Below are 23,630 nucleotides of genomic sequence, written 5' to 3'. Positions count from 1 at the left end.
ACTTTTATTCAACGTTGTTTAAATCGGAAATGACCAATTAATTGGACCAGAAACTGGTTGGGATATTAGTCTAGAAAAAAAGATTAAATCAAATGACTCGTGAATCGTTCAAAACCGTGAATTATAAAACCAGTGAAACTTACCATTTATCTATTTATCATTGTATTTGTATTTATTTATTTTTTGAACAATCTCATTATAAGTTCTGATCATATATGTTCTTTTTGATATCATGCCTAGAATTACCCGTATTTCCTCTCCAACCCATAAATGGGAAGATAATGCGTTTCAGTGCACTCAAACCCGTGTCCTCTTATGTTGACAACAATACCCATATCAATTAGGCTAAGACTCAATCGAAAGCATTATATTTATAAATTAATTATAATGTCAAAAGGACTACTATAAATTATTTTACCATTCGTGCATTTCATTGCCAATAATTTGAACCTTTTCTTTTTAATAAATTTCTGCTATCAACATACACATGCCAACAGCTTTGGTAAATTTTCAAATTTGTTTGATCCCATCTTTCAAAATTAAACCTGAATTGTTTAACGTTTTACGTTGAAATTTAACCTTATCAAATAATAATAATAATTTGACTATTGAAGTGGAATTGTTGTTTTTAATGGAAATATTGAATAAAATATTAAAATTTTAAATATTACAACTCATGTGAAAATTCATTTTCTTTTCTTTCTTTATTTCAAATTTTTGAATTTTTTGTTTTTTTAAAATATTTTTTTAAAATTATTTATTGACATGACATATATAAAATTAAAAGTGCTACGTTGACATAAAGCATACATGGATTGTCACAGACTATTGTATCAATATTATCAAAAATAATATTTTAATAAGTATTTTTGTTTAAAAAAATGAGTTGTCAATTGAGTATTAGCTTGATTGGCATAAACATTGTTATCAATGTAGGAGGACGTGAGCTCGAGTGCATTGAAGTGCATTATCCTACTATTTATGGGTTGGAGGACTATGAGTAATTTTAAGTATTGTATCAAAAAGAGGAGATATGATCAAAATTTATAATGAGATTATTTAAATAAATAAATGAGTTAACTCTCTCAAATTTAACTAGAAAAATAAGGATCAAATTAAACAAAAAATAAACATGGAAGGTTAAATTTGTTATTATGACTAAAATCAATATCTAGAAACCATTTAAATCTAAAATATTTGAAAAATAGCAACTTATTTTTTATTTATGAATTATACAGTAAAATATATTTTTAACTAAAAACATGGAAATCATTAAAAAAACTAAAAAATGGAATTAAAAAAACAACAACAACAACGAAGATATCATTTTTTTTTTAAAATTTCCAAATAAACATCCATTATTTAAACTCTCATTCTCTCTATTAAGTTTCAGTATGAACTTTTACATCAATAAAAATGAAGAACGTAGAGCTAATATTCGTTCCACAAACAAGCAAAGGCCACTTGATCCCAATTCTCGAATTCGCAAAGCGTCTCGTTGATCATGATAACCGGATTTTGATCACCGTCGTTTTCGTTAAATCGCCTTTCGATTCTTTCGCCAATGCTTATATCGAATCAGTCAAGGCCTCGAAGCCCGACCGATTCAAATTCATCGATGTTCCTTTGATTGTTGATCATCATCGACAGTCGTTCGAAGACCACGTCATTGACCTTGTGGAAACGCACTTGCCGCTTTTGAAAAACGTTGTCACTGACATTTCATCGTCAAAATCGAGTTTAAATTCGACGACTTTTACAGGGTTTGTTTTCGATTTGCTGTTTGTACCACTGGTCGACGTTGCTCATGAATTCAAAATCCCTTCGTATATATTTTTAACCGCTAATGCAGGGTTCTTGAGTCTTTTGTTCCACTTGACGACCCGACATGGTGAGACTCGAGATATCCCTGAGTTTAAACGGTCCAATCCAGACGAGTTGATCTCGGGATTTATCAATCCCGTCCCTCCTAATGTTTTGCCTTCTGACTTGTTCGACAAGGATAATGGTTATCCTGCTTATATGATGATTGCTCAAAAGTTCAAGGCTGCCAAAGGGATTATGGTTAATACATTTGAAGAGCTTGAACCTTATGCTATTAGCAATTTCTCCAATGGCAGAAATCCCCCGGTTTACTCCATCGGGCCAGTGCTTGATATCAATTGTAGGCCACACACTGAGTCGGACTTGGCTCAACACAAAAAAGTGATGAAATGGCTCGATGAACAGCCTCAATCATCGGTGATATTTCTTTGCTTTGGAAGCTTTGGGCGCTTTCTTGCACCCCAAGTCAAAGAAATAGCACTTGGACTTGAGCAAAGCGGATACAGGTTCTTATGGTCCTTGTGCGTGCAATCATCGTCACCGCCGCAACTATCACAAAACGATGCTCTAGGAGGAGTTTGTTACAATGAAGATATGTTTCCGGAAGGGTTCACGGAAAGGATCCAAGGGAAGGGGATGATGATAGACGGGTGGGCACCACAGGTGGAGATTTTAGCCCATGAAGCAATAGGAGCATTCGTATCCCATTGTGGTTGGAACTCAATCCTCGAAAGCTTGTGGTTCGGGGTGCCGATGGTAACATGGCCTATGTACGCTGAACAAAAAATGAACGCATTTAAAATGGTGAAGGAATTAAGGTTAGCGGTGGAGCTAAGACTTGACTACGAACAACTTAACATCGACAATGTTGTGACGGCCAACGAGATGGAAAAAGCGGTCAAGCAAGTAATGGATGATTGCAATGAGGTTAGAAAGAAAGTGAAGGAAATGGCTAAAATTGCTAGAAAAGCAATTGTCAATGGAGGATCTTCATTCCTCTCAATTCAAAGATTCATTGAGGATATGATAGGATAGATTTGAGTTAATGTCACAAGTCAAGTCAACCGGGAATTAAATCAATTGGAAAATGATAAAAAAAATATTTATTTTACAAAATAAGTTATATTATTATGATGATATTTTTTGTATTTTTCTAAATCAATAAAATATTACATATTGTAAGATTTAAGCTTAAAATTGTAACACTCCTCACCGACACTGACGATTAATACGAATGAATGATATCACACAGATACAATGTTTGTACTTACAAAATTTCTTATGGAAAGCATTTATCATAAAACAAATTTAAAGGATTTAATACATCCATGATTCCATATTTCTAAAACTTTGCTATACATTTCAAACTATGATCAAATTGATTTCCAAGTGTTAAGAAGAGGTAAAATCCTAAAACTAGTTTTCGGGTTTTTCAATCGACTTAAAATGCAGACTTTCGAAAATGAGACAATAAAGTCTTCTTTCAAAAATCAAGTCACTTTTCACTTGGTTCATTAAAAGATAATTTTCTAAGGTTTTAATAAACTTTTCAAATCATTTCTAAGGTATCTTTACAAAACTATAACATTAAGACCTGGTTCAAGGTTAATTTGAGCTTAAAAGCCATAAATTTAGAGGTGTAGGGGCAGAGATATCAATACATGGTCCCTGTGCATCGATACCTAGCCCTATACTATAGCATTATTGACTTGCATGTTTGAAACACATCCTAAATATAAATTCAATCATCATTGTTAAAACACTTAGCACTTAGTAAACTCTAGTAAAATAAGATCGAGATACTCGGGATTCCAACTGAACAAAGTACATTTATAAGATTGAAATGCAATCTAACCATCACACCAAACATCATGGCCCTCATTATGTACATAAGTGTTATGCAAGACAGAAATTGTTGCCTTCTAATGCAAAATGCTGGCATGGCAATTATATCCTAACTATTTCACTATATTTATAAGGATAATTTACTTCATAAATCAAACAAGTATTTATGAATTTATACACTCCCTTTAAAAGGTAAAACACATTTCACTTTAACTCTTATTATTTTTATCATTATCACTTTTTTTTAGTGAATTATAAGAGGAGGGCAAAGCCCTAACAGTAACGCGACTTAAACATAAGCCACAACTGGGGGCGGTAAACACCTTGACCATCAGACCAACACATAGAATTCTTTATCATTATCACTTTTCAATGGCTTCTAGAGCCTTTTATATTTTCATTGCATCAAATTTCCATAATTTGCTCGATGATGATAAGCAATTCCAATTTTTTTAGGGTAAAATATGTTATAAGCCCACTTTTAAATTTTGGAATTTAGTCCCTCTACTTTTCAAATTTCAAAATTTGACTTCAACTATTAACATTGTTAATTTTTTTTGTTAAAATTGTTGGTGTGATATTTTGAAATAAAAAAATATTCGCTTGACAGCAATGTCACTAAAAAATGACGTTATAATGAACCTAAATTTAACAAAATAATCATAACAGTATTAACAGTTGGACATAAGTTTTGAAATTTGAAAAATAAGACTAAATTCTTAAAAATAAAAGTACATTGATTGAATTCTAAATTTGAGAAAAGACATGGATCTGTGACATATTTTAACTTTTTTATTTGTTAATATATTTTTCCCATTATTCCTAAAAATAAAAATATTAATACACATCTTTAATCAACTACCACTAATTACCTCAAATAACTAAGGGTTGAAGGTGAAATTGATTTTAACAAGAAAATATTTTAAATTTAAGCAAAGAAATGAATACATAAAATATTTTAAGCATAATGATAAATTTAACATCAAAGTCTATCGGGAGTCTCTATATTATTATATAAAGTTTATTTTAGTCTCTTTATTAGAAATTGCTCTAGATTAGTTTTTTTACGTTAAAAATTTATTAAAATCATGACGCCGTTACATTTCATAGTTAAATTACTAACAATTTAGAAAAAGTATATCATACCTAATTGATTTACCCAAGATGGCCAAAAATAAATTGATTTACTCATGACTCGACCAGACCCATAAAAACACTCAACCATCTTTCTTGGAAATATCCATGTATTTTTTAACTAACATGTAATTGAACAAAACCCAATATGCCCGTATTTATTTTCAGCTACATGACAACTCAAAAATACATGGAGTTTATGGGGGGATAGTTAAGTTTTTTAAAAGTCAAGGTTGGCCATAAGTAAATCAATTGAGTATGATATATTTTATTCAAATTATCAGTAATTTAATGACAAATTGTAACGATGTCATGATTTGAATAATTTTTTAATATACAAGGACTAATCTAAAACAATTTTTAGTAAAAAAACTAAGATCAACTTTACATAGTAACATAGGTACTTCTAATACACCATCTAAAACTACCCACAGTCTCTCCCAAACCTATAAATAGAAAGAGAATGTGCTTCAGTTCACTCGAATCCACATTCTCTTGTCATTAGGCCTAAAATCAATACCTAGAGCTGTTCAAATGTTTTTTAAAATATTTAAAAAATAAATAATTATCATTACAACCAATCCACCAAGACTTCTTTTTTTCTTCTAATTTTTAATTATTTACTTCCATAAAATCAATAAATCATTGAAAGTTGTTGGAATCTTTTAAATTAAATAATAGCCGTAACATTCAAACAAGCTATTTATTTTTTATTTATAATTTGAATTATTTATGAATTATTAACTGGTACACTCAATGTAGAATATTTTAAAGAAAAAATAGAATTTTTAAAAAAAGAAACGTGGGTCTCATTTATTTATTTTTAAAAAAAGTTCAAATAAATTATCCATTATTTATACTCTCTTTTTGAACTTTTTGCTTGAAGAAGAATGAAGAAAGCAAAGCTAATATTTGTTCCGTCAACAAGTAAAGGCCATTTGATCCCAGTTCTTGAATTCGCAAAGCGTCTTGTTGATCACGATGATCGGATTTCGATCAGCGTTGTTTTTGTTAAATTGCCTTCCGATCCTTTCGCCGATGCTTATATCGAATCGGTCAAGGCCTCAAAACTTGATCGAATCGATTTTATGGATGTTTTTCAACAACAACATTGTCATTCGATTGTTGATAATCATTCGCAGTCGATCCAAGATCACGTTAATGTCGTCAGGGAAATACATACGCCGCTTTTGAAAGACTTTGTCGTTGACCTTTTGTCGAGATCAAGATTGGATTCGGTAACATTTGTAGGGTTCGTTTTCGATTTGTTGTTTGTATCACTGGTCGATGTTGCTCGTGAATTTAACGTCCCTTCGTATATATTTTTAACAGCTAATGCAGGGTGTTTGAGTCTTTTTTTTCACTTGATGACTCGACAAGGTGAGATTCGGGGTAGCCCCGAGTTTAAGCAGTCCGATCCCGACCAACTGATCCCGGGATTTATCAATCCCGTTCCTCTCAATGTTTTGCCTTCGGCTTTGTTTGACAAGGATAACGGTTATCCTTTGCTTATGATGACTGCTCAAAAGTTCAAGGCTGTCAAAGGAATTGTGGTTAATACATTTGAGGAGCTTGAACCTTATGCTATTAGTAGTTTCTCTGATCACGGAAATCCCCCGGTTTACCCCGTTGGGCCGGTGCTTGATATAAATTGTAAGCTTCATACTAAATTCGACTTGGCTCAACGTGAAAAGGTGATGAAATGGCTCAATGAACAGCCTTAATCATCAGTGATATTTCTTTGTTTTGGAAGCTTTGGGCATTTTCTTGCACCCCAAGTCAAAGAAATAGCACTTGGACTCGAGCAAAGTGGATACAAATTCTTATGGTCCTTGCGCGTGCCACCACGAAATGATGATTCGGGAGGCGTTCATTGCAGTGAGGACATGTTGCCGGAAGGGTTTGTAGAAAGGATCCAAGGGAAGGGGATGATGATATATGGGTGGGCACCGCAGGTGGAGATTCTAGCTCACAAAGCTATAGGAGGGTTCGTATCTCATTGTGGTTGGAACTCGATCCTCGAAAGCTTGTGGTTTGGGGTGCCGATGGTAACATGGCCTATGTACGCCGAACAAAAATTGAATGTATTTAAGATGATGAAGGAATTAGAGTTAGCAGTGGAACTAAGACTCGACTACGAACAACTTAAAGTCGACGACGTCGTGATGGCTGATGAGATTGAGAAAGCGGTCAAGCAAGTAATGGATGAACGCAATGAGGCTCGGAAGAAAGTGAAGGAAATGGCTGAAATTGCTAGGAAATCAATTGTTAGCGAAGGGTCTTCGTTCCTCTCAATTCAAAGATTGATCAACGATATGATAAGTAATAATTAAATTGGTGTCACCATTCAATCGGGTATTAATTCGGTTACGAAATTAAAAAAGTATCAATTTATTTTATAAATAAGTTATATTATTGCGATAGTGTATTTGTCTTTTTCATACTTTTGTAAATCAATAAAAAATCATACATTGTGAGATTTAAGCTTAAGACATATATAAAATATCCATTTGTCTTTATACAAACTTTTAATAAATTTATGTATGGGTAAATAATTTGTATTCGACAGTGTACTTTTTTTATTCCACAAACAGTATTAAAAAATTGTCACGAATCTCCTTTTTTAATATCTTACTATAGTCTTATTGGACACTTGCCAACCCCAACATTATTTGTAAAGTCTAAAAATTCTATTAACAATGTTCCAAATATTTTCCTTATATTTATTAACATCATGATTGAGTTGTAATGTAATATATCTAGTATATGTGTGCGCATGTGAATGCAAGAATATTTTATTTGAGATAAAATTACAAAATTTTTGGAAGTCAAAGTTAAAAATCATGTTAAAGATTAAAATAACTGACATCGACTTAAATAATTTTCTAAAGGGTCAAAATTACAATTTTTTCCATTTAAAAGGGTTAAAAATTAAATTGAAACATTAATTTTAAGAGAAACTAAAAAGAATATTATACCACTTACCCAAGGGCGAAGGCCCCGACTTATCTCCTGTTACGCCCCTTGTGCCATTGCAGTTTACAGGGCTTTGGCCACTCTTGTTTAAGTTGAATAATATAACTGTTAGTCCCTCATAATTATTAAACATTCAATTTAAGTCCTTTTAAATAAAAATTTTACCTTTGACTCCTCAAAATTTTAAAATCTCCTTGTTGAAATTATATAAACTTAAATTGACTTAAATCCAAAATAGCCTTGACCCAAAATGATTTGAATGCGAGTATAAATTTTAAATTAACCCCCCTCCAAACTACCCGACTAAAGAAACTTGAATAACCGAAACTCAAAATGAACAAAAACCAAAACAACAGAAATTTGAAAAAACCAGAAACCGATCCATATCTGAAATAATCCAAACCCTAAAGCTTTGCTTGGTACAAAGGATAGATACGGGTGGAGATGAAAATTTGTGTTAAAATGCTCAACATCAACAACGAACTAGCGGTAGATATCATCAGGAAGAAAATCGACCTCGATTTTACGAGAACAAAAGATCGGTCATAAGCTCGTTGGCCACTGGAAATCATGGAGGCTTGAACCAGAAACCATTTACATTTTTAAACAGTAAGTATGATAGGGGTATACATATCATGCTAGTTATTATATACAGGCAGTTTAATCTGCCTCGTATGTATAAGAAGTCGGGTTAACTAATGAACATGGACGTCAAAGGGAGCAAATACAGGATCCGGGACGATGAGGGGCAATCTGTCAATGTACGTGAAGAGCCTCTTACGATTCTCTCTAAGGATCGACGATAACTCGGCGATCTCGCTTTGTTCTATGTAAATCCAAAGGTCACAAGAGTCGACCTTTACGAGACTGTCCCGACAAAACGGACAGGACTGAGACCGGTCGTGCCTGAAAAACAAGAAAGAAATACAACATTGGAACATTTTGAACATGAATCGTGAAGAGCCTCGTGAATGGAAACCGCTAATATAGCTTTCCTTGTCAAACCCAGGTTTGGGTATGACTCGGAATGTGGCCAAGAAGGGGATTAGATCCTCGAAAAACATAGGGATACCCCTAACCGTATTACCCGAAAAAAGTTTATACTCGAGAATGTACGATATCATCTCAAATATTTACAGACTCGGTTTAGCCTACAAACGCTGTATCAAATAAGCTATACTATGAGAAATGAGTAACTTACCAATCGCTGTAACAATTCAAACACATAGAATGGCTGCAATTAGGTAAAACGACGAGACCATTCATCTCCATGCAAATCGAGCACTCGTCTTCCCTTTCACAGTCGATTTCCGAGATCTTCCCCCTTGCGGATTCATCCTTCCTACGGTACCTTACGGTACAAGCTTCTTTCTGTTTTCGATCCTCCAAATCAGTGATTCCTCTTTGAAGTTGCAATAAAGAAGGAAATATTACCGCTACACGAAAAAGAAAGCTAGTGAGAACCCGGATTTTACTTAAAACGAGCTAAGCAATCCCGTTCGAACTCACCATAAAATTCTCTAATGCTGGCTTTCCTCTCGTAAACGGACATGGTGGTCTTGCCATCAGCATAGGTCTGCGTTGATCCATCAGATTACGATTTCGAAGAATAAAAAGATAATTTTGTCGACAATTGTATGGCGGGAAGAAACATTACCATATAAATATGTATGTTGAGTAAACCGAGGGCACCGGCGAGTTGAATATCGGTCCATTGAACGAGGAAAAGGAAAAACTGAGCGGCTGGACTGTAGGACAGTCTCATTTGAAGACGTGCTCCGTCTCTTTCCCTTGGATAATCTAAAGCCCTGAAAATGTACCGATAAAAACACAGGGTTAAACATCAAGCAGGGCCGATGATAAAGCAAAAAGAATGTCGAAAATGAATGTCATTACTAGGGTTCGGCACCCATAAATCTTTGACATTAGTAGGGATTAATGATGTTTTAGTAATATTCACTTGGTTCGGCATTGTAACAGATACAAGGACAATGTTCAATGATGTCCTATCGATTATATGTGAAACATAATCCTCCATTGTCTTGCCGATTATTGTGAATCCAATATCCATATTCCAAGCATGTGCATCATACACACACACACACACACACACACGCATTCATCCATCCATTCATACACATAAATACATACAGACATATTATCGATGCATACATACATGCCTAAACAGGGGCGAATCTGAGGGAAGGCCTTGGCACCCCTCAAATGGAAAAATTGCTATTTAAGTCCCCCCATAAAAATTAAAATTAATTTATGGCAAAATTGCACTTTGTCCCCCAAAATGAAGAAAATTATTTTTAATCCCTTTAAAAATGATGAAATCATAAATTGATACATTATAAAATTAAATTTTAATCTCTCAAATTTATTATTCAATTTCGGCCCTTAAAAAAAATTTGGATTCACCCCTGTGCCTAAACCATTGGAATGGAAGAATGATATCCTATGCTGGAATTGAATGTTGAGAATAACTTCAATAACCTGCTTAGAAACCTTTCATACATACATACATACATGCATGTTTACGTTTTGGAATGAATGATAAGCTATGCTGGAATAGAATGTTGAGAATAACTTCAATAATCTGCTTTGAAACCTTTTATTGTCAAACACAAAGTGCAGAAACAATCAACTCCACACAAAATCAACAACAATCATTGCAGATTCAGAGAGAAACCCATAATTTTCTATTCAAATTTCGACCTTTTTTTAAATATAAATTCCTTTACATCACCATTTTTTCCCCTTAAAAAGAAATTGCAAGTCAAAAGTCTTCAAGCAATCACAGTAGCAGAGAAAATACTTGATACATAAATAGAAAATCATAGCAAATAAAATATATATATATAATCACATAAAAAGAGAGGGAAAAAAAAGGTTATACAGAGTATTGGCATGTTGAATATCAGCTTCGAGCGCTTTGAGTGAATCCTTGAAAGACGACTTTCTCATGACCGGTTATTTTCCCGGAAAAAATTTTCCCATCAAACAAACACAAGAACAATCAAGTAGCTAAAAGAGAATCCCCGGTTTCCCAAAGAAAAACTCCAAATAAAATTATAGTTTTGTAATTTCGTATTTTTATTTTTTAAAAATTAGTAAACTGAGACGAAGCTTAATTGCAATCTAAGAACACTGTCGGGGTACTAAGATGCCTTAAAAGCGAAGGGGGAAGTGGTGGAGAAATTACGGTGTTGTCCTCGTCTGAACCTAATCCACTAATGACTTAGGACAAATAGAGAAATATGGTGACGTGGGTGATTATTATTGGTTAAATTAACGGAGTTCGCGTGAGGTTGTCAGTAGAGAATCCACTAAAACACTTGTGGCGGCGCCTAGAGTTTTTCTTTTGTAAAACCAAGGAGGCGCTGAAATAATTAATAAAATTAAATAAAAAGCTTGGGTTTATCCGAATGGTAGATATTATTAGATTTACAGTCATAATTAAGATGTGTATTGAGGAATTAATTATGGTTTAATTATAGATAATCTTTCCACCGTCCATTTTCGAGGAATTAAATTTTAATAATTATAGATTTTGATTTTATCTAATTTTTTTTATATAATGTCTAAAATTAGGTAATTTCTCTGCAACTCATAAATAGAAAAATAACGTACTTCAATACACTCGAATCCACGTCCTTCTACAATGACAACAATTTTAATAGTTATAGTTTCTGATCATATCTGATCTTTTTTATATAATGCCTAGAATTAGACCTAACCTCTCTACAATTCATAAATAAGAGAATAATGTGCTTCAGCGCACTTGAACCCACATCCTTTTATATTAACAATAATACCATATCAATCGAATTAAGACTTAATCAATCATAAAATTTTCAACTAAAATAAAATTCAAACCACAACATACATATGTAAATTATTGAATAAAAAAACATTTTTATATAAATTTAATTTATAACATATTTTACAATAAAAGTATAACATATTAGGTCATGAAACATGGGGATTCTTGCTATGAATCAGCCATATTCTCAACTAAAGTTTGTCCTTTAATGGTCGGTTCTCCTAATCCATTTTAAATAATAGCAAGCGAATCAAAATGCAAACTCAACCCCCTTTTTGTATGTGTATATATAATGGAAGAACTTTTGTGCCTTTAATGGAAACTAGAGTATAATAATAAATACGATTAAATTAATTGGTTGGATTAGTGTTAGATCTAAATATGATATTAATATATTTTATATTTTTTTAATTTTAATTTGACTAAAATATGAATTTAATTTTTTTTTCTAAATCATCGTATATTTACAAATTACTAGCCAAGCTCATTTTAAGTTAGGTACATACTATTTTTCAAAAATTTAAAACATATATTTATATTTGCTTTACTTTAATATATAATAATTATTTATTTTTAATTTGTTATAATTTTATATATAATTATCTTAATTTTTTTAATGTTTATATTATAGTAATATATAAATTACTATAGATTTTAATTTTTATGTGTTATAAATTATATAATATACAATATTACAAACTTTAAAAAACGGGTCGAGCGAGCCTTTAAACTTGGACAGATAAGTCTACTGCCACACATTGTAAGAACTAATTCATGCATATTTTACATTGATAAGCTAAAAATGGAGCATTCTATTTTTTCTAAAGGTCAAAATTTGTTATTAGTCTTGGTATTATGGATAAGTTGCATGTTTGAACTTTTACACTTTAATTTGGTTTTTTTTCGTAAATTTTTGTAATTTTGAAATTTTAATAATAACTCGAACAATAATTGTTAAATTCGTAAGGTTAAATGTTGTTATTTTTAAGTTTTTTTTTGTGCCAAACATTTTATCATACATATAATGGCATGCTAACTTGTTATATTCATATAATATCAATAAAATATTTTATTTTAGTTAATTTTAGAAATAAAAAAAAGTATAAAGATTAAAAATATCAAATTAAAAAATGGATTAAATCCACAACTTACTCATATTACACTATTAATAGCATAATTTGATTGAACGAATTTAATTGTTACTATTCGAGTTGAGACTGAAATTTCTAAATTCAAAAAATACGAAAAGTCCATATAGCACAATGATTGTTAGCAAAATTCAATCTATTTGGTAAAAGTATTATGGAGACTCATGTACTAGGAGTTATATTGCATTTTGCCTATTTTATTCAAAACAATGGGTAAATTAGTCATTATCCGATAGATCAAAGAAAAAATTAGTCATTTCTATTAAAAAATTCATCGTTTTTATTATTAAAATTTGACTTGACTGACAAAATAACTAGATAGTTATACGTGACGTATCATTTATACTTCATGCTGCCAAATAAAAATAAGTTTTTAATGATAAAATTATATAAAATTTTTAACAAATAAACCGATTTACTTTAAGATCTAATGTTAAAAATGTAACTTATCCATTTTTTGAGTGTAGGGAAGGAAATGTAATTTATTATTCGTACTAGGGCCTCCGGTATACTTTTCCCAACCTATTCCAAAAAGGTCACAGGCCAAACGCGGCACCGTTTTGAAAGCTCCATGTGGGAGACACCTAGCGGCATAAAATGAGCCACGTCATCTCCCGCCACGAACCCAAACGTAATCCCGAAACTAACCCCAACTTCACAAGACCCTTCATCCGTACCATAGTAAGGACAATCCAGTAAAATCAAACAACACGTGTGCGTCGACGTTCCAATTACTCCGAAGCAAAAGTCGGTTCTTTTTCCTCGCATACATTTTCCCTCTTTTTGCCCCAAAAAGAGAAAAAAAAACACTTTGATTTCCTCCTTTTCTTTTTTTCTTTTTTTTTTCAATTTCCTCGTATCCGATCACTGTATTGTCTTCATTTATCGTTCTTTGGGAAAACATGGCACCGCAAGTAAGAAGAACGGCGTTCCCTAAGGTACTTATTGAGAGAGATACAGACTCTGAACAAAGCTCATCAGATGATGATGATGAGGAAGAAGAACAAGAAAATGAAAACGAAGAGAAAACTGAGGAGTTTAATGATACGAAAAAGAAAGGAAAATCACCCATTACTATTAGCCTCAAGAAAGTTTGTAAAGTAAGTACATTATAGTTTTTTTTTTAAATGGTTACATTTTTTCTAGAGAAAAATATGTTGAGGGGAGTTCGATTTATTTTCGGAAAAGTTTTTGAAGTGTGGCATGTTCGGGTCCGATAAATCCCTCAATTTATCGTTATTGTCCCCTGTACGTTTTTGTTTTTCGACTTGTTGGGCAGCTCTAGTGTTTGAAAAAGCCGCTTAGACTGCAGGTTGATAGAGCTAGTGTCTTTTCGGAATGGACCGTAAGTGGCATAGTCACCTATCAAAGAAATGATGATCATTTACCATCGATAGTGTTTGAACTTCCATTGAATTCAGGCTCTTCATAGAGTTGGGAGACAAAACTTTCAAAGAATTCGTAGGTTACGAACCAACTGTACTTTGCATACTTGTTTGAAGGAATCGGCCTCCCCTTAAAGTGTTTATATATATATGAAATTTGTAAAATTTTGGTGAAGTTTAGTTGATTAAGAAAACGGGTCACGTGGCCGGGTCCGGAGTTGATGGATCACTCAACGAGTCGGTATTGTCTTTGGGTCGAGTGACCATAGAGTGAGAGCGCGTCATTAGAATGGAGCATTCTTGTCGTGCGGTTACCATTTACCTACCAAGTAAATGGTGTCATTTGCCATGGTAGTGCTTGAACCAATATAGGCATTCTGAGTTTTCCCAAAGTCTGGGAACAAAACCCGACTTGACTAAAGATAATACCAATTCATTAAGTGGTCTATAACTTCGAGCAAACTATACTTCATAAGATTTCTCCGAAAAGAGTTGGTTTCCCTCAACAAAGCGTATATATATATATATGCAATTTGTAATATTTTGGTGGGGTTTAGGTGTGTAAGAAAACGGGACATGAAGCTGGGTTTAAAGGAGCTACCTATATTGATTGCCCAATGAAGCCTTGTTTTCTTTGCAAAATGCCTGGTAAGTTTCATAAACAATGTGTAATTTTGTTGTGAAATGATGTTCTTTTGAAAAGTTTCTACTGTATTTATGTTGATGATGTTTTTTTTGGTTGATTGTCTGTTTTACAACATTTTGTGAAGGTCATACTACAATGGCATGTCCACATAGAGTTGCTACAGAGCATGGTGTTGTCCCTGCACCCCATGTAAATACTCAGAACCCCGTGGAATTTGTGTTCGAGCGACAACTTAAACCTAGAATTACCCCGGTGAGTTCTCTCTTTGGTATCATTTCGTCGAGTTCCTTTTGGCCTGAATCGGGCAGTTGTGGTTTCAAGATATACCCGTTACTGGGATGTGCTTGTTGATTGCTTTTTTTTTATTTGTTCCATGCATCAAGCTGGCTAATGTGATCCTGGATCAAGTCAATTGTGCTGTTATTTGATTTGTAATTCAATTGTATTGCGAGAATAGAGTTCGTAAATCCTGTGCATGTGTGAGTTTGGATTGTGTTCTTTGACGATATATTTTGTCATTTTGAAATGTCATTGTAAATTGGGTGTGAATTAGGCTGTTGTGTTTTCGAGGTATATCCGTTACTAGTGCATGGTTGTTGATTGCTTTCTTTTATTCATTACGTAGATCAAGCCGGCGTATGTGATCCCGGATCAAGTCGATTGTGCTGTTATCCGATACCACAGTAGAAGAGTAACGTGTTTGGAGTTTCATCCCACTAACAATCACATCCTTTTGTCCGGAGATAAGGTCAACCCAGTCTTAAGCAAGAAGTTCTTACTCTGTATAAATTTATATTAATATGAGAATATCTTGATTCTGATTCTCTATTCATGTCTCTCTGTTCTGTTCTAATTCGTTTAATAGAAAGGACAACTCGGAGTTTGGGATTTTGCAAAAGTGCATGAAAAGACGGTTTATGGAAACATACACTCTTGCATACTCAATAATATGAGGTGAACGATCCTTGTCTGAACTCTGTATTTTGTCTTTCGTGTGCTGCTTTGTGTAAGAAAAGATTTTTATGGAAATACTGTATTTTTTCTCGAATCCAAACTGTTGCAGGTTCAGTCCCGCAAATGATGGTATGATATATGCTGCATCTTCGGATGGAACTGTCAGTTGCACAGACTTAGAGACCGGGATTTCATCAACTTTAATGAATCTTAATCCAGATGGTTGGCAGGTAATGATTCAAATTTCTTTAACCTAAGAGACAAAGATTTATGCTTTATGCATTCAAAATATGCTTTTTTCAATATATTATTGAGCATGACTGATAGTTGTACCATTCTAGGGTCCGGGGAGTTGGAGGATGCTTTACGGAATGGATATCAACTTGGAGAGAGGTGTTGTGCTTGTGGCTGATAACTTTGGTTTCCTCTACTTGTGAGTAAATTTCTTACCGATGTAAAGCCAGGAAGCACCCTGAGTATGAATCTATGAGTTTGTTATGCTCGAATTTCATTGAAATTTTTGTTATGGCATATATAGGGTCGATAGTCGCTCCAACAGCCAAACCGGTAAGGCAATAATGATCCATAAGAAAGGAAGTAAAGTCGTCGGTCTACACTGTAATCCTTTTCAACCAGATCTTTTGCTGAGTTGTGGAAACGATCACTTTGTAAGACTATTAATTACATCGCCGTGCTCGGTTTTTGTGTTTTATTTTGCACGGTACTCTTGTGACAACCAAACATCGTTCTTATCATAGGCCCGTTTGTGGGATATGCGTCGATTAGAAGCTGGATCTGTTCTTGCTAATCTCGAGCATAGACGTGTTGTGAACTCCGCCTATTTCTCTCCATTTTCTGGGACTAAAATCCTTACCACGTCTCAAGATAATCGCCTTCGCATATGGGATTCCATCTTCCGGGATTTGGACTCACCGAGTCGGGAAATCGTACATAGTCATGATTTCAATCGGCATTTGACTCCTTTCCGAGCTGAATGGGATCCTAAGGTCATAAAACCGGATACTGTTATTGTTTTACAACATATCTCTTTTATATTTAATGATTCCCTTGTTCATTTTTGTGCAGGATCCCTCAGAATCTCTAGCCGTTATCGGTCGTTACATCAGTGAAAATTATAACGGAACTGCTCTACACCCTATCGATTTCATAGACATAAACACGGGGCAATTAGTAGCTGAGGTTATGGACCCGAACATTACTACTATCACTCCCGTGAACAAACTACATCCACGAGACGATGTTTTGGCATCGGGTAGTTCAAGGTCGGAATTCTTTCTCCGTTTTTTTACTCTTATATAAGAATTCTTTCAATCTGATTTTGCAAAGGAACGATTAAACAAAACGATTACACCGAATACTTCAGTCATCATGGCCATCGGCTATTAGTCCCTTTAGATTTTAGGAAATCAAGTTAGAATAATGATAAAATTGCATTTTGATACCTCAAAAACAACTATTTATTTTTTACTGCCTAAAACAATTTCCTGGCTTCACCATTAGCCATCTAACTTCAATCATTTTTCTTTAGGTCTCTTTTTATTTGGAGACCGAAGGAGAAGTTTGACGTTTCGGAACAGTCAGATGCGAGGAAAATCATCGTCTTTGGAGGAGATGAGAAAAAGCGGGGCAAGAGGTCAAAAGATGATTACGATGATGATTCCGATGATGATAAATTCAACGTCAAAGGCAAAAACGTAAAGGTCAAGAAACCCGTAAAGCAAATGACTCATCGAAAGGCGAAGCGCTGAGTCGAGAACATCATTGTCATAGATGGAAACTAAGCTTCTTTTTGTTTTGGTTTTGTTGATAGCTTCCATCAACTATATATAATCTTCGTATCAGATCACTAATTTTGCCTAACGGTCAGTGATAAAAATAGTTTTTAAAGTAGCATTTAGCTCGAATCGGTTGAATGAACTATTTGAACTAAAATCGGTTTTTATTCCGATTTAGTGTATATTTGAACTGTTTGAAGTAAAATAGGTTTTGATTAAAAAAAAGTTAATATTTATCTTTTAATATTTTATTATATTTTTATAGAATATTTACTCTTGATCTTGTTTTTGGAATTTAAAAATTCAATTGTCGGTGTATTAAATATTTTATGTATTTTTATTTTAAAAATAGTTACATGAATTTGAATTTAATAAAATAATTTAATAGTTATAACATTTAAATTTGAATTTTTAAAATTTGAACAAGTAAAGATTGAATTTTTAAAAATAAAAGTATAAAGGTTAAATTTTAAATTTATAAGAAGTATAAGGACTTATAATATAATTTAATTTTTAAAATTTCATCTTTCATTTAACTTTTTAGAACACAATTAGGTTTTTGGCTTGTATTTTGGTGTGAGATTTTAATGAAATTAATAATTGAAGTTATATTTTTAAATTTATAAAAGAGAGATTAGATTATTTAAAATGAAAATTAGGGATTAAATTTTAAATTTTCAAAGAGTATAAGCACTTAAGCATATTTTAACCAAAAAAAAAAGGAAGGATGAAAAAGTGAAAACATATGCATTCACAAATCGATTTAGTTAATTTACTTAAAACGTTTATCCTTAAGTAGAAATTAAAAGTACATGATCTAGCGTATAAAATTTAAAATTCTCGCAAAAACCGTGAGAAGAAGAAAAAGGAACATTCAGGAACAGATAGGGACAAAAAAGAAGGTCCAAACCCTACAAAAATGGCGGAGAAATTGGCTCCTGAAAAACGACACAGTTTTCTCCACAACGGTATTCATATATTTCCTTTATCTTCATATTTCGATGGTTCTTCTCTTAGGTTTTCATGATTTGGAAGCTTAATTTCGTTTTTTTTTTGTTGTAATTTTTAGGTGAAAAGGTATTTGAATGGGATCAAACCTTGGAAGAGGTGAATATTTACATAAACTTACCGCCGAATGTTCACTCCAAACAGTTTTACTGTAAGATTCAGTCCAAACATGTCGAAGTTGGCATCAAAGGCAACCCTCCTTATCTCAATGTTAGTTTATTTTAAAGTTAAATTGTTCATCATTTTGTTGAAGTTTGAGATTTTTTTTTTAAAACTATCTGATTTTTTTCATTTTCATGTTAGCATGATTTGTTCTCCCCAGTGAAGACGGATTCATCTTTTTGGACGCTAGGTATTTATCGTTTCAATTTTTTTTTTTTTGGGAATTCTTTAAGAACTTGAGAGCTTAAAGATGAAATGGATCCGTTTTTGTATTATTTATTTTAGTATTACTTCCATTAGATGATTGGTAACCCTTGTAGTAGAAGTTGGATTGCATTTTGCTCGCTCAACTTCAAAAAATGGGCAAATAAGTTAGATCAAAGAGCAAACTAGTCTCTATACAAATGGATGAATTTTTTATCAGAAAAGACCGATTTGCTCTTTGATTTAATGTATGAGGACTAATTTGCTCATTTTTTTGAGTAAAGGGGCAAAATACAATTTGACACTTAGTACAGAGGCATTCATGGTACTTTTACCCCAGATGATTATAAACTATGATCCAACTCTTAAATTAGTGCCTAAGTTTTAAAATGATAATTAGATGTTTTCAAGTATATTTGAGGTCTTTCTATTAGTCCAACCGCAATTTGGGCATTAAAGGCCAGGTTGAATCTAACATGGAGCAAACATATGGTTAAAATTTTAAGTATGCATGTGCTTGCCAATGGTAAAGGCTAAGACCTTGGTATTTTGAGTGTCCAAGTTCGTGTCCCACCTTGTGAAAATTATGCTACTTAGTTGAGTGAGTGAGTTGGAGTAAAGTTATTCAGTTTAGTGCTTGTAATGATTGATTCTTATCTAAACTATTTATATAGTTGTAACTTCGAAAAGAAAAAAAAAACATGTATACGTATTTCATAGACGGTCTGGGTATGTGTTAAAAATAGACTGTCATTAAATTAGGAGCTATTTTTAATATCTTAGATCCAAGTTATTTATGTGATGGGTACAAAATGAATTTAAAATTTGATCCACGTGTTCTAAATATGTTCCGTTTTAGATCCAAACTAATATTTAATTGCCCAAGTTGACAGAAATACTTGATTGATTTGATATCGATACGTTGAGGACTCAATTGGAACGTTTTAAAGTTTGAGACTAATTAGAATCTAGGTCATAATTTGGAGACTTTTGGTGCAATTAACCCTATATTTATTTATATCATTTTCAGTTGACTTCATTATATAGAACGATGAATTAGCACTTAAAACTTTTTAAGTTTTTGGATTTGAGCTGAAGTGGGGGTTATTTGAATGTGTTTTAGAGGATGATATAATGCACATAACTTTGCAAAAGAGGGACAAGGGTCAGACATGGTCGTCACCGATACTAGGTCAGGGTCAGCTGGACCCGTATGCCACTGATCTCGAGCAGAAGCGGCTCATGCTTCAGAGGTTCCAGGAAGAGGTGAATCATGCGTTTCCCTCTTAAATTTGCTCTTAATGTAATGATTGCAGTTTTACGATCTATATGAATGATTCCATTGTTACAGTATCAACTCATTTTAATTGCTATAGCCAAACTTAATGTGTTTAGTCATCCATTCTTAAGCTCCGTTAAAAGACGTATATTTCCGTGTATGTCAATACATAAATTGTATCTATATCATGAAGCTGCAGCTTGTGAAGTCTGCTCAAGTCTCAATGCCGTATGCCTGTACGGGCTAACTTTGTGGTTCTTCTGTTTTTTTGTTGCTTAGCATGCGAGAGAGAGTAAGAACCATGCTAATGACTCTAGACACCAGAGATGTAAAACATCGGTGATATAATCATATACCAGAATTGGATAGGGACATGTAGGTGTGAAGCCAAAAAAAGTTTAATGGGACCAGAATTGAATTATAAATTGGGGGAATGCAATTTTACCCTTTTTTAGGGTATCTAATTGTATTTCTACTATTTTGTGGGGCAAGGCCCCTGTCTGCCCCACTGGCACTGCCCCTAGGGATATGACCTCGTAATTAAACTCTAAATTGATCTCATATAAACGAAGTTTCTTCCAAAATGCTTGCTCGTGGATTAGAATAAGATGTCTTCTATAAATGCGACTTGATAAGAATGCCGGTTTTATGTGCTTACTGTGGAATGTCTCGAGTTTTACGTTTTGACATCCATCGGTATCTTCTATTCATGCTCGCATGTCTGTAAAAGATGCATTTCATTAGAAACTCGCAATCCCACAATTGTTCATTTTAACGAGCAACTTGGAATCACATTCACATTTATATGTATAGTTTGCACATCACGGTAAACATTTATTATTATTGTTTTTGCAGAACCCGGGTTTCGATTTCTCCCAAGCTCAGTTCACAGGAAGCTGTCCCGATCCAAGGACTTTTATGGGCGGCATCAGTTCGGATTGACAGTTGCTGGTTTGATCACTTACATTGTCCTGTTATTAAGTAAATAAACTATCTAATGTGCTTTCTCTTGCTTGTCGTAAGGCTTTGAATTAACTTATTGACTCGGCCATCAATTTGTGATATACGACGCCGTTTTATCACCATTGCTCAAATCTAATGTAAGAAAATTGAGTGTCTTATAGACCTTTATTGATCTTCTGTTTTACTTGACCTTAGTTGTTTTTATAATTTTTGGTGTTTGTAGTGGAGAGTAATCGGTCGGTTCGGTTAAAAAATAAAAATAAAATACGACTTAATATTGATTAGTTCGGTCGATTAAACTGATTTGGGTTGTATTTGAATTTTTACTGAAAAATTATATATTATATATTATAAGAAATTCAAATTATACATTTAGGAAGTTAGTTAAGTTGGTTGTTTTTAGTTATAAAACGGCTTAATACATTATTTGATACTTGGTTTGATTCTTTTTAAAGCGGTATATATTTTATTTTTTGTTTCAATCTGGTATTTATTTTTTATAGGAGTTATAAATTTTAGTATCCAAAGTGGATGGCATTAATTTTTTAATGTTTCGTTTATGTTTTTAGGACTGAAAGTTAAATGTTAATGATAATAGGTTCAAATTTTTCATAGAATAAATATAATATTAATTGTGAATTTGTGTAATTTGTCAAGTACAGTCAATGGATTTAATTTAGTTCGGGTTTTAAAGTTTACTTGAAGGAAGTTAATTGCTAACATTAAATTTGAATTGAACAATAAAAAAGTCAACAGTTACTTTTAGGTATTAATATATATATATATATATATATATAAATACAGGTATTACATTGGATTAGAAAATAACTCAAGTACCACACTAGAAAATTGAGTTTCACAAGTCCCTGTAACTTTTGAAAATTGGGAATTTAATCTCTGAATTTTTATTTCATGAAATTTAATATTTTTATTTTTTTAATTTTAAAATTTAAGTCTAATTGTTAATACTTTACAAAGTCATTTTTAATTATATGGTTAGGAAAAGAGCATTTTTTTTTATTTTAAAAATATTACAGTAACAAATTTAACAAATAGAACGTAACAATATTAACATATTCATAAAAAATAAAAGGATTAAATTCTTAATTTTTGGATTTATGATATATTTTAATCTATATATTAAGCCTTACAAAATTCATTAGCGACCAATTAGGCTAAATCGAGACCAAAGAGCATTAAACTATTTTTTTATCAAATCATGTCACTTTAATCTTTTGATACAAGTAAGGTATTTTCTTTTGGTCATGACATAAAAAGGTATATCAGGTTGCTTAGTCTCAAAGCATCATCCTAATTCCTACTCTTAATTAATTAGGTGTGTTCAAATAATTGAATTATTAAACGAACTAAATTATTATAAGCTGGATTTTTAAAATATTTAATATTTTAATTGCCAGCTGAATTTTTTATAAAAATAATTAATTTAATCGAATTAATAGGAATTTGTAACGTGCGATTTTTGGGTTATGACTTATTGGCTTTTGATTTTTTTTTTATATTTCAATTCATAATATGTTTTGCCCATTTCCTTATACTATATTACCAATTGCTAATTGTGTACATTCCAATTGGATTTATAAATTTTTATCTATACGCTAGACTTATATGAATATAATGATGTAAGAAATATATTTATAAAAAAATTAAATTACGTTTCGATTGAAATAATTAAGTTAAATATCACAGATAAAAAAAATTTCTCAGTATATTTTTTATTTCGTAAAATGATTGATTACTTGGTAATTTTCTAAGTGAGTTGAGATTTGGTTTGATAATTGACATTAATTCAATAAGCCATTAATATACGTTATAGATAGCTCATAATCGGAATTTCACAAGACCTTTTTTATTTAAATTCATTTAAGGTATTAGTTGAGTCTTGACTTGATTGGCATCGACATTGTTGCCAGTGCAAAGGATGTGGTTTTGAGTATGCTGCAACGTATTATTCTCCTAATTAAGGGTTCGGGAGGTGCTATGGGTAGTTTTAGGTATTGTATCAAATAATAGAGCAGATATGATAAGAACCTATAATGAGATTAATGTTAAAAAAATATTTAAGGTAAACTACATTAATAGTCACCCAACTATAGTTTTTTTTTTTTTGCTTTTTTGGTCATCCAACTATGAAATGCTACAAAATGATAAGTCGACTATTCAATTTTGTCTTCTTTGATCACCCAATTATCTTAGATTTTTTGGTGTTTCCATTTTTTGCATTAGCCGGATGGTGACTAAAAAAGATAAAATTGAATAGTTGGATGATCATTTTGAAACTTTTCATAAGTGAGTATTTTCAAATTATAGGAGTAAGTGAATTTTTTTCAAGTCTTAGTTATTGATTGAGTTGTGCCACGAGTTAATTAAGTATAGACCCAATTAAGAATTTTTTTTTAAAGAAAGTAACAAATAATATAACGATGATGTTGTTATATTTTCCATAAAATTTATAAAAT

At 32.3% G+C, this 23,630-nt stretch overlaps 6 protein-coding genes across 6 annotated transcripts; 5 read left to right on the top strand and 1 right to left on the bottom strand.

Annotated features, from left to right (window-relative positions):
• Positions 1 to 1,416: 1,416 nt before the first annotated feature.
• On the top strand, positions 1,417 to 2,859 carry LOC107892667 (UDP-glycosyltransferase 71D1). Its single transcript, XM_016817729.2, has one exon. It carries the CDS (start codon positions 1,417 to 1,419, stop codon positions 2,857 to 2,859), a length of 1,443 nt encoding a protein of 480 aa, XP_016673218.2.
• A 2,834-nt stretch (positions 2,860 to 5,693) lies between these two features.
• LOC121212373 (UDP-glycosyltransferase 71D1) lies at positions 5,694 to 7,280 on the top strand. The gene has a single exon (XM_041084848.1). The coding sequence runs from the start codon at positions 5,694 to 5,696 to the stop codon at positions 6,525 to 6,527; it is 834 nt and encodes a 277-aa protein (XP_040940782.1). The 3' UTR covers positions 6,528 to 7,280.
• On the top strand, positions 6,690 to 7,280 carry LOC121212678 (UDP-glycosyltransferase 71K1-like). Its single transcript, XM_041085925.1, has one exon. The coding sequence runs from the start codon at positions 6,690 to 6,692 to the stop codon at positions 7,134 to 7,136; it is 447 nt and encodes a 148-aa protein (XP_040941859.1). The 3' UTR covers positions 7,137 to 7,280.
• A 995-nt stretch (positions 7,281 to 8,275) lies between these two features.
• On the bottom strand, positions 8,276 to 10,933 carry LOC107891961 (E3 ubiquitin-protein ligase AIRP2). Its single transcript, XM_041085924.1, has 5 exons — positions 10,682 to 10,933; positions 9,437 to 9,587; positions 9,289 to 9,355; positions 8,981 to 9,215; positions 8,276 to 8,685 (listed from the first exon to the last, which is right to left on the bottom strand). Exons 1-5 carry the CDS (start codon positions 10,747 to 10,749, stop codon positions 8,475 to 8,477), a joined length of 732 nt encoding a protein of 243 aa, XP_040941858.1. The 5' UTR covers positions 10,750 to 10,933; the 3' UTR covers positions 8,276 to 8,474.
• Positions 10,934 to 13,521: 2,588 nt separating this feature from the next.
• On the top strand, positions 13,522 to 17,781 carry LOC121212677 (protein DAMAGED DNA-BINDING 2). Its single transcript, XM_041085923.1, has 11 exons — positions 13,522 to 13,856; positions 14,699 to 14,789; positions 14,912 to 15,039; positions 15,413 to 15,535; positions 15,653 to 15,741; positions 15,851 to 15,971; positions 16,083 to 16,174; positions 16,280 to 16,409; positions 16,500 to 16,748; positions 16,828 to 17,024; positions 17,291 to 17,781. Exons 1-11 carry the CDS (start codon positions 13,659 to 13,661, stop codon positions 17,508 to 17,510), a joined length of 1,638 nt encoding a protein of 545 aa, XP_040941857.1. The 5' UTR covers positions 13,522 to 13,658; the 3' UTR covers positions 17,511 to 17,781.
• Positions 17,782 to 18,233: 452 nt separating this feature from the next.
• Positions 18,234 to 21,342, top strand: LOC107891963 (nudC domain-containing protein 2). The gene is made up of 5 exons (XM_041085922.1): positions 18,234 to 18,505; positions 18,607 to 18,755; positions 18,849 to 18,897; positions 20,035 to 20,177; positions 21,046 to 21,342. Exons 1-5 carry the CDS (start codon positions 18,457 to 18,459, stop codon positions 21,130 to 21,132), a joined length of 477 nt encoding a protein of 158 aa, XP_040941856.1. The 5' UTR covers positions 18,234 to 18,456; the 3' UTR covers positions 21,133 to 21,342.
• Positions 21,343 to 23,630: the final 2,288 nt, after the last annotated feature.

This window comes from Gossypium hirsutum, chromosome A13, assembly GCF_007990345.1.
Source record: "Gossypium hirsutum isolate 1008001.06 chromosome A13, Gossypium_hirsutum_v2.1, whole genome shotgun sequence".
Lineage (NCBI taxonomy): Eukaryota > Viridiplantae > Streptophyta > Magnoliopsida > Malvales > Malvaceae > Gossypium > Gossypium hirsutum.
Note: the sequence above shows the minus strand (reverse complement) of the source record. Positions and strands in the feature narration are given on the sequence as shown.

What these genes read in the sequence shown, in the direction of transcription:
- LOC107891961 (XM_041085924.1), bottom strand. Translation starts at nt 10,749, where the DNA reads ATGAGAAAGTCGTCTTTCAAGGATTCACTCAAAGCGCTCGAAGCTGAT. An exon ending in TCAACATACATATTTATATG is followed by an intron (nt 9,356 to 9,436) that starts GTAATGTTTCTT and finishes GGATCAACGCAG; the next exon opens with ACCTATGCTGATGGCAAGAC. An exon ending in CAGCATTAGAGAATTTTATG is followed by an intron (nt 9,216 to 9,288) that starts GTGAGTTCGAAC and finishes TTTTTCGTGTAG; the next exon opens with CGGTAATATTTCCTTCTTTA.
- LOC107891963 (XM_041085922.1), top strand. Translation starts at nt 18,457, where the DNA reads ATGGCGGAGAAATTGGCTCCTGAAAAACGACACAGTTTTCTCCACAAC. An exon ending in ACACAGTTTTCTCCACAACG is followed by an intron (nt 18,506 to 18,606) that starts GTATTCATATAT and finishes TGTAATTTTTAG; the next exon opens with GTGAAAAGGTATTTGAATGG. An exon ending in TTCAGAGGTTCCAGGAAGAG is followed by an intron (nt 20,178 to 21,045) that starts GTGAATCATGCG and finishes TTGTTTTTGCAG; the next exon opens with AACCCGGGTTTCGATTTCTC.
- LOC121212677 (XM_041085923.1), top strand. Translation starts at nt 13,659, where the DNA reads ATGGCACCGCAAGTAAGAAGAACGGCGTTCCCTAAGGTACTTATTGAG. An exon ending in GCCTCAAGAAAGTTTGTAAA is followed by an intron (nt 13,857 to 14,698) that starts GTAAGTACATTA and finishes GGTGGGGTTTAG; the next exon opens with GTGTGTAAGAAAACGGGACA. An exon ending in TCCTTTTGTCCGGAGATAAG is followed by an intron (nt 15,536 to 15,652) that starts GTCAACCCAGTC and finishes TTCGTTTAATAG; the next exon opens with AAAGGACAACTCGGAGTTTG.
- LOC107892667 (XM_016817729.2), top strand. Translation starts at nt 1,417, where the DNA reads ATGAAGAACGTAGAGCTAATATTCGTTCCACAAACAAGCAAAGGCCAC.
- LOC121212373 (XM_041084848.1), top strand. Translation starts at nt 5,694, where the DNA reads ATGAAGAAAGCAAAGCTAATATTTGTTCCGTCAACAAGTAAAGGCCAT.
- LOC121212678 (XM_041085925.1), top strand. Translation starts at nt 6,690, where the DNA reads ATGTTGCCGGAAGGGTTTGTAGAAAGGATCCAAGGGAAGGGGATGATG.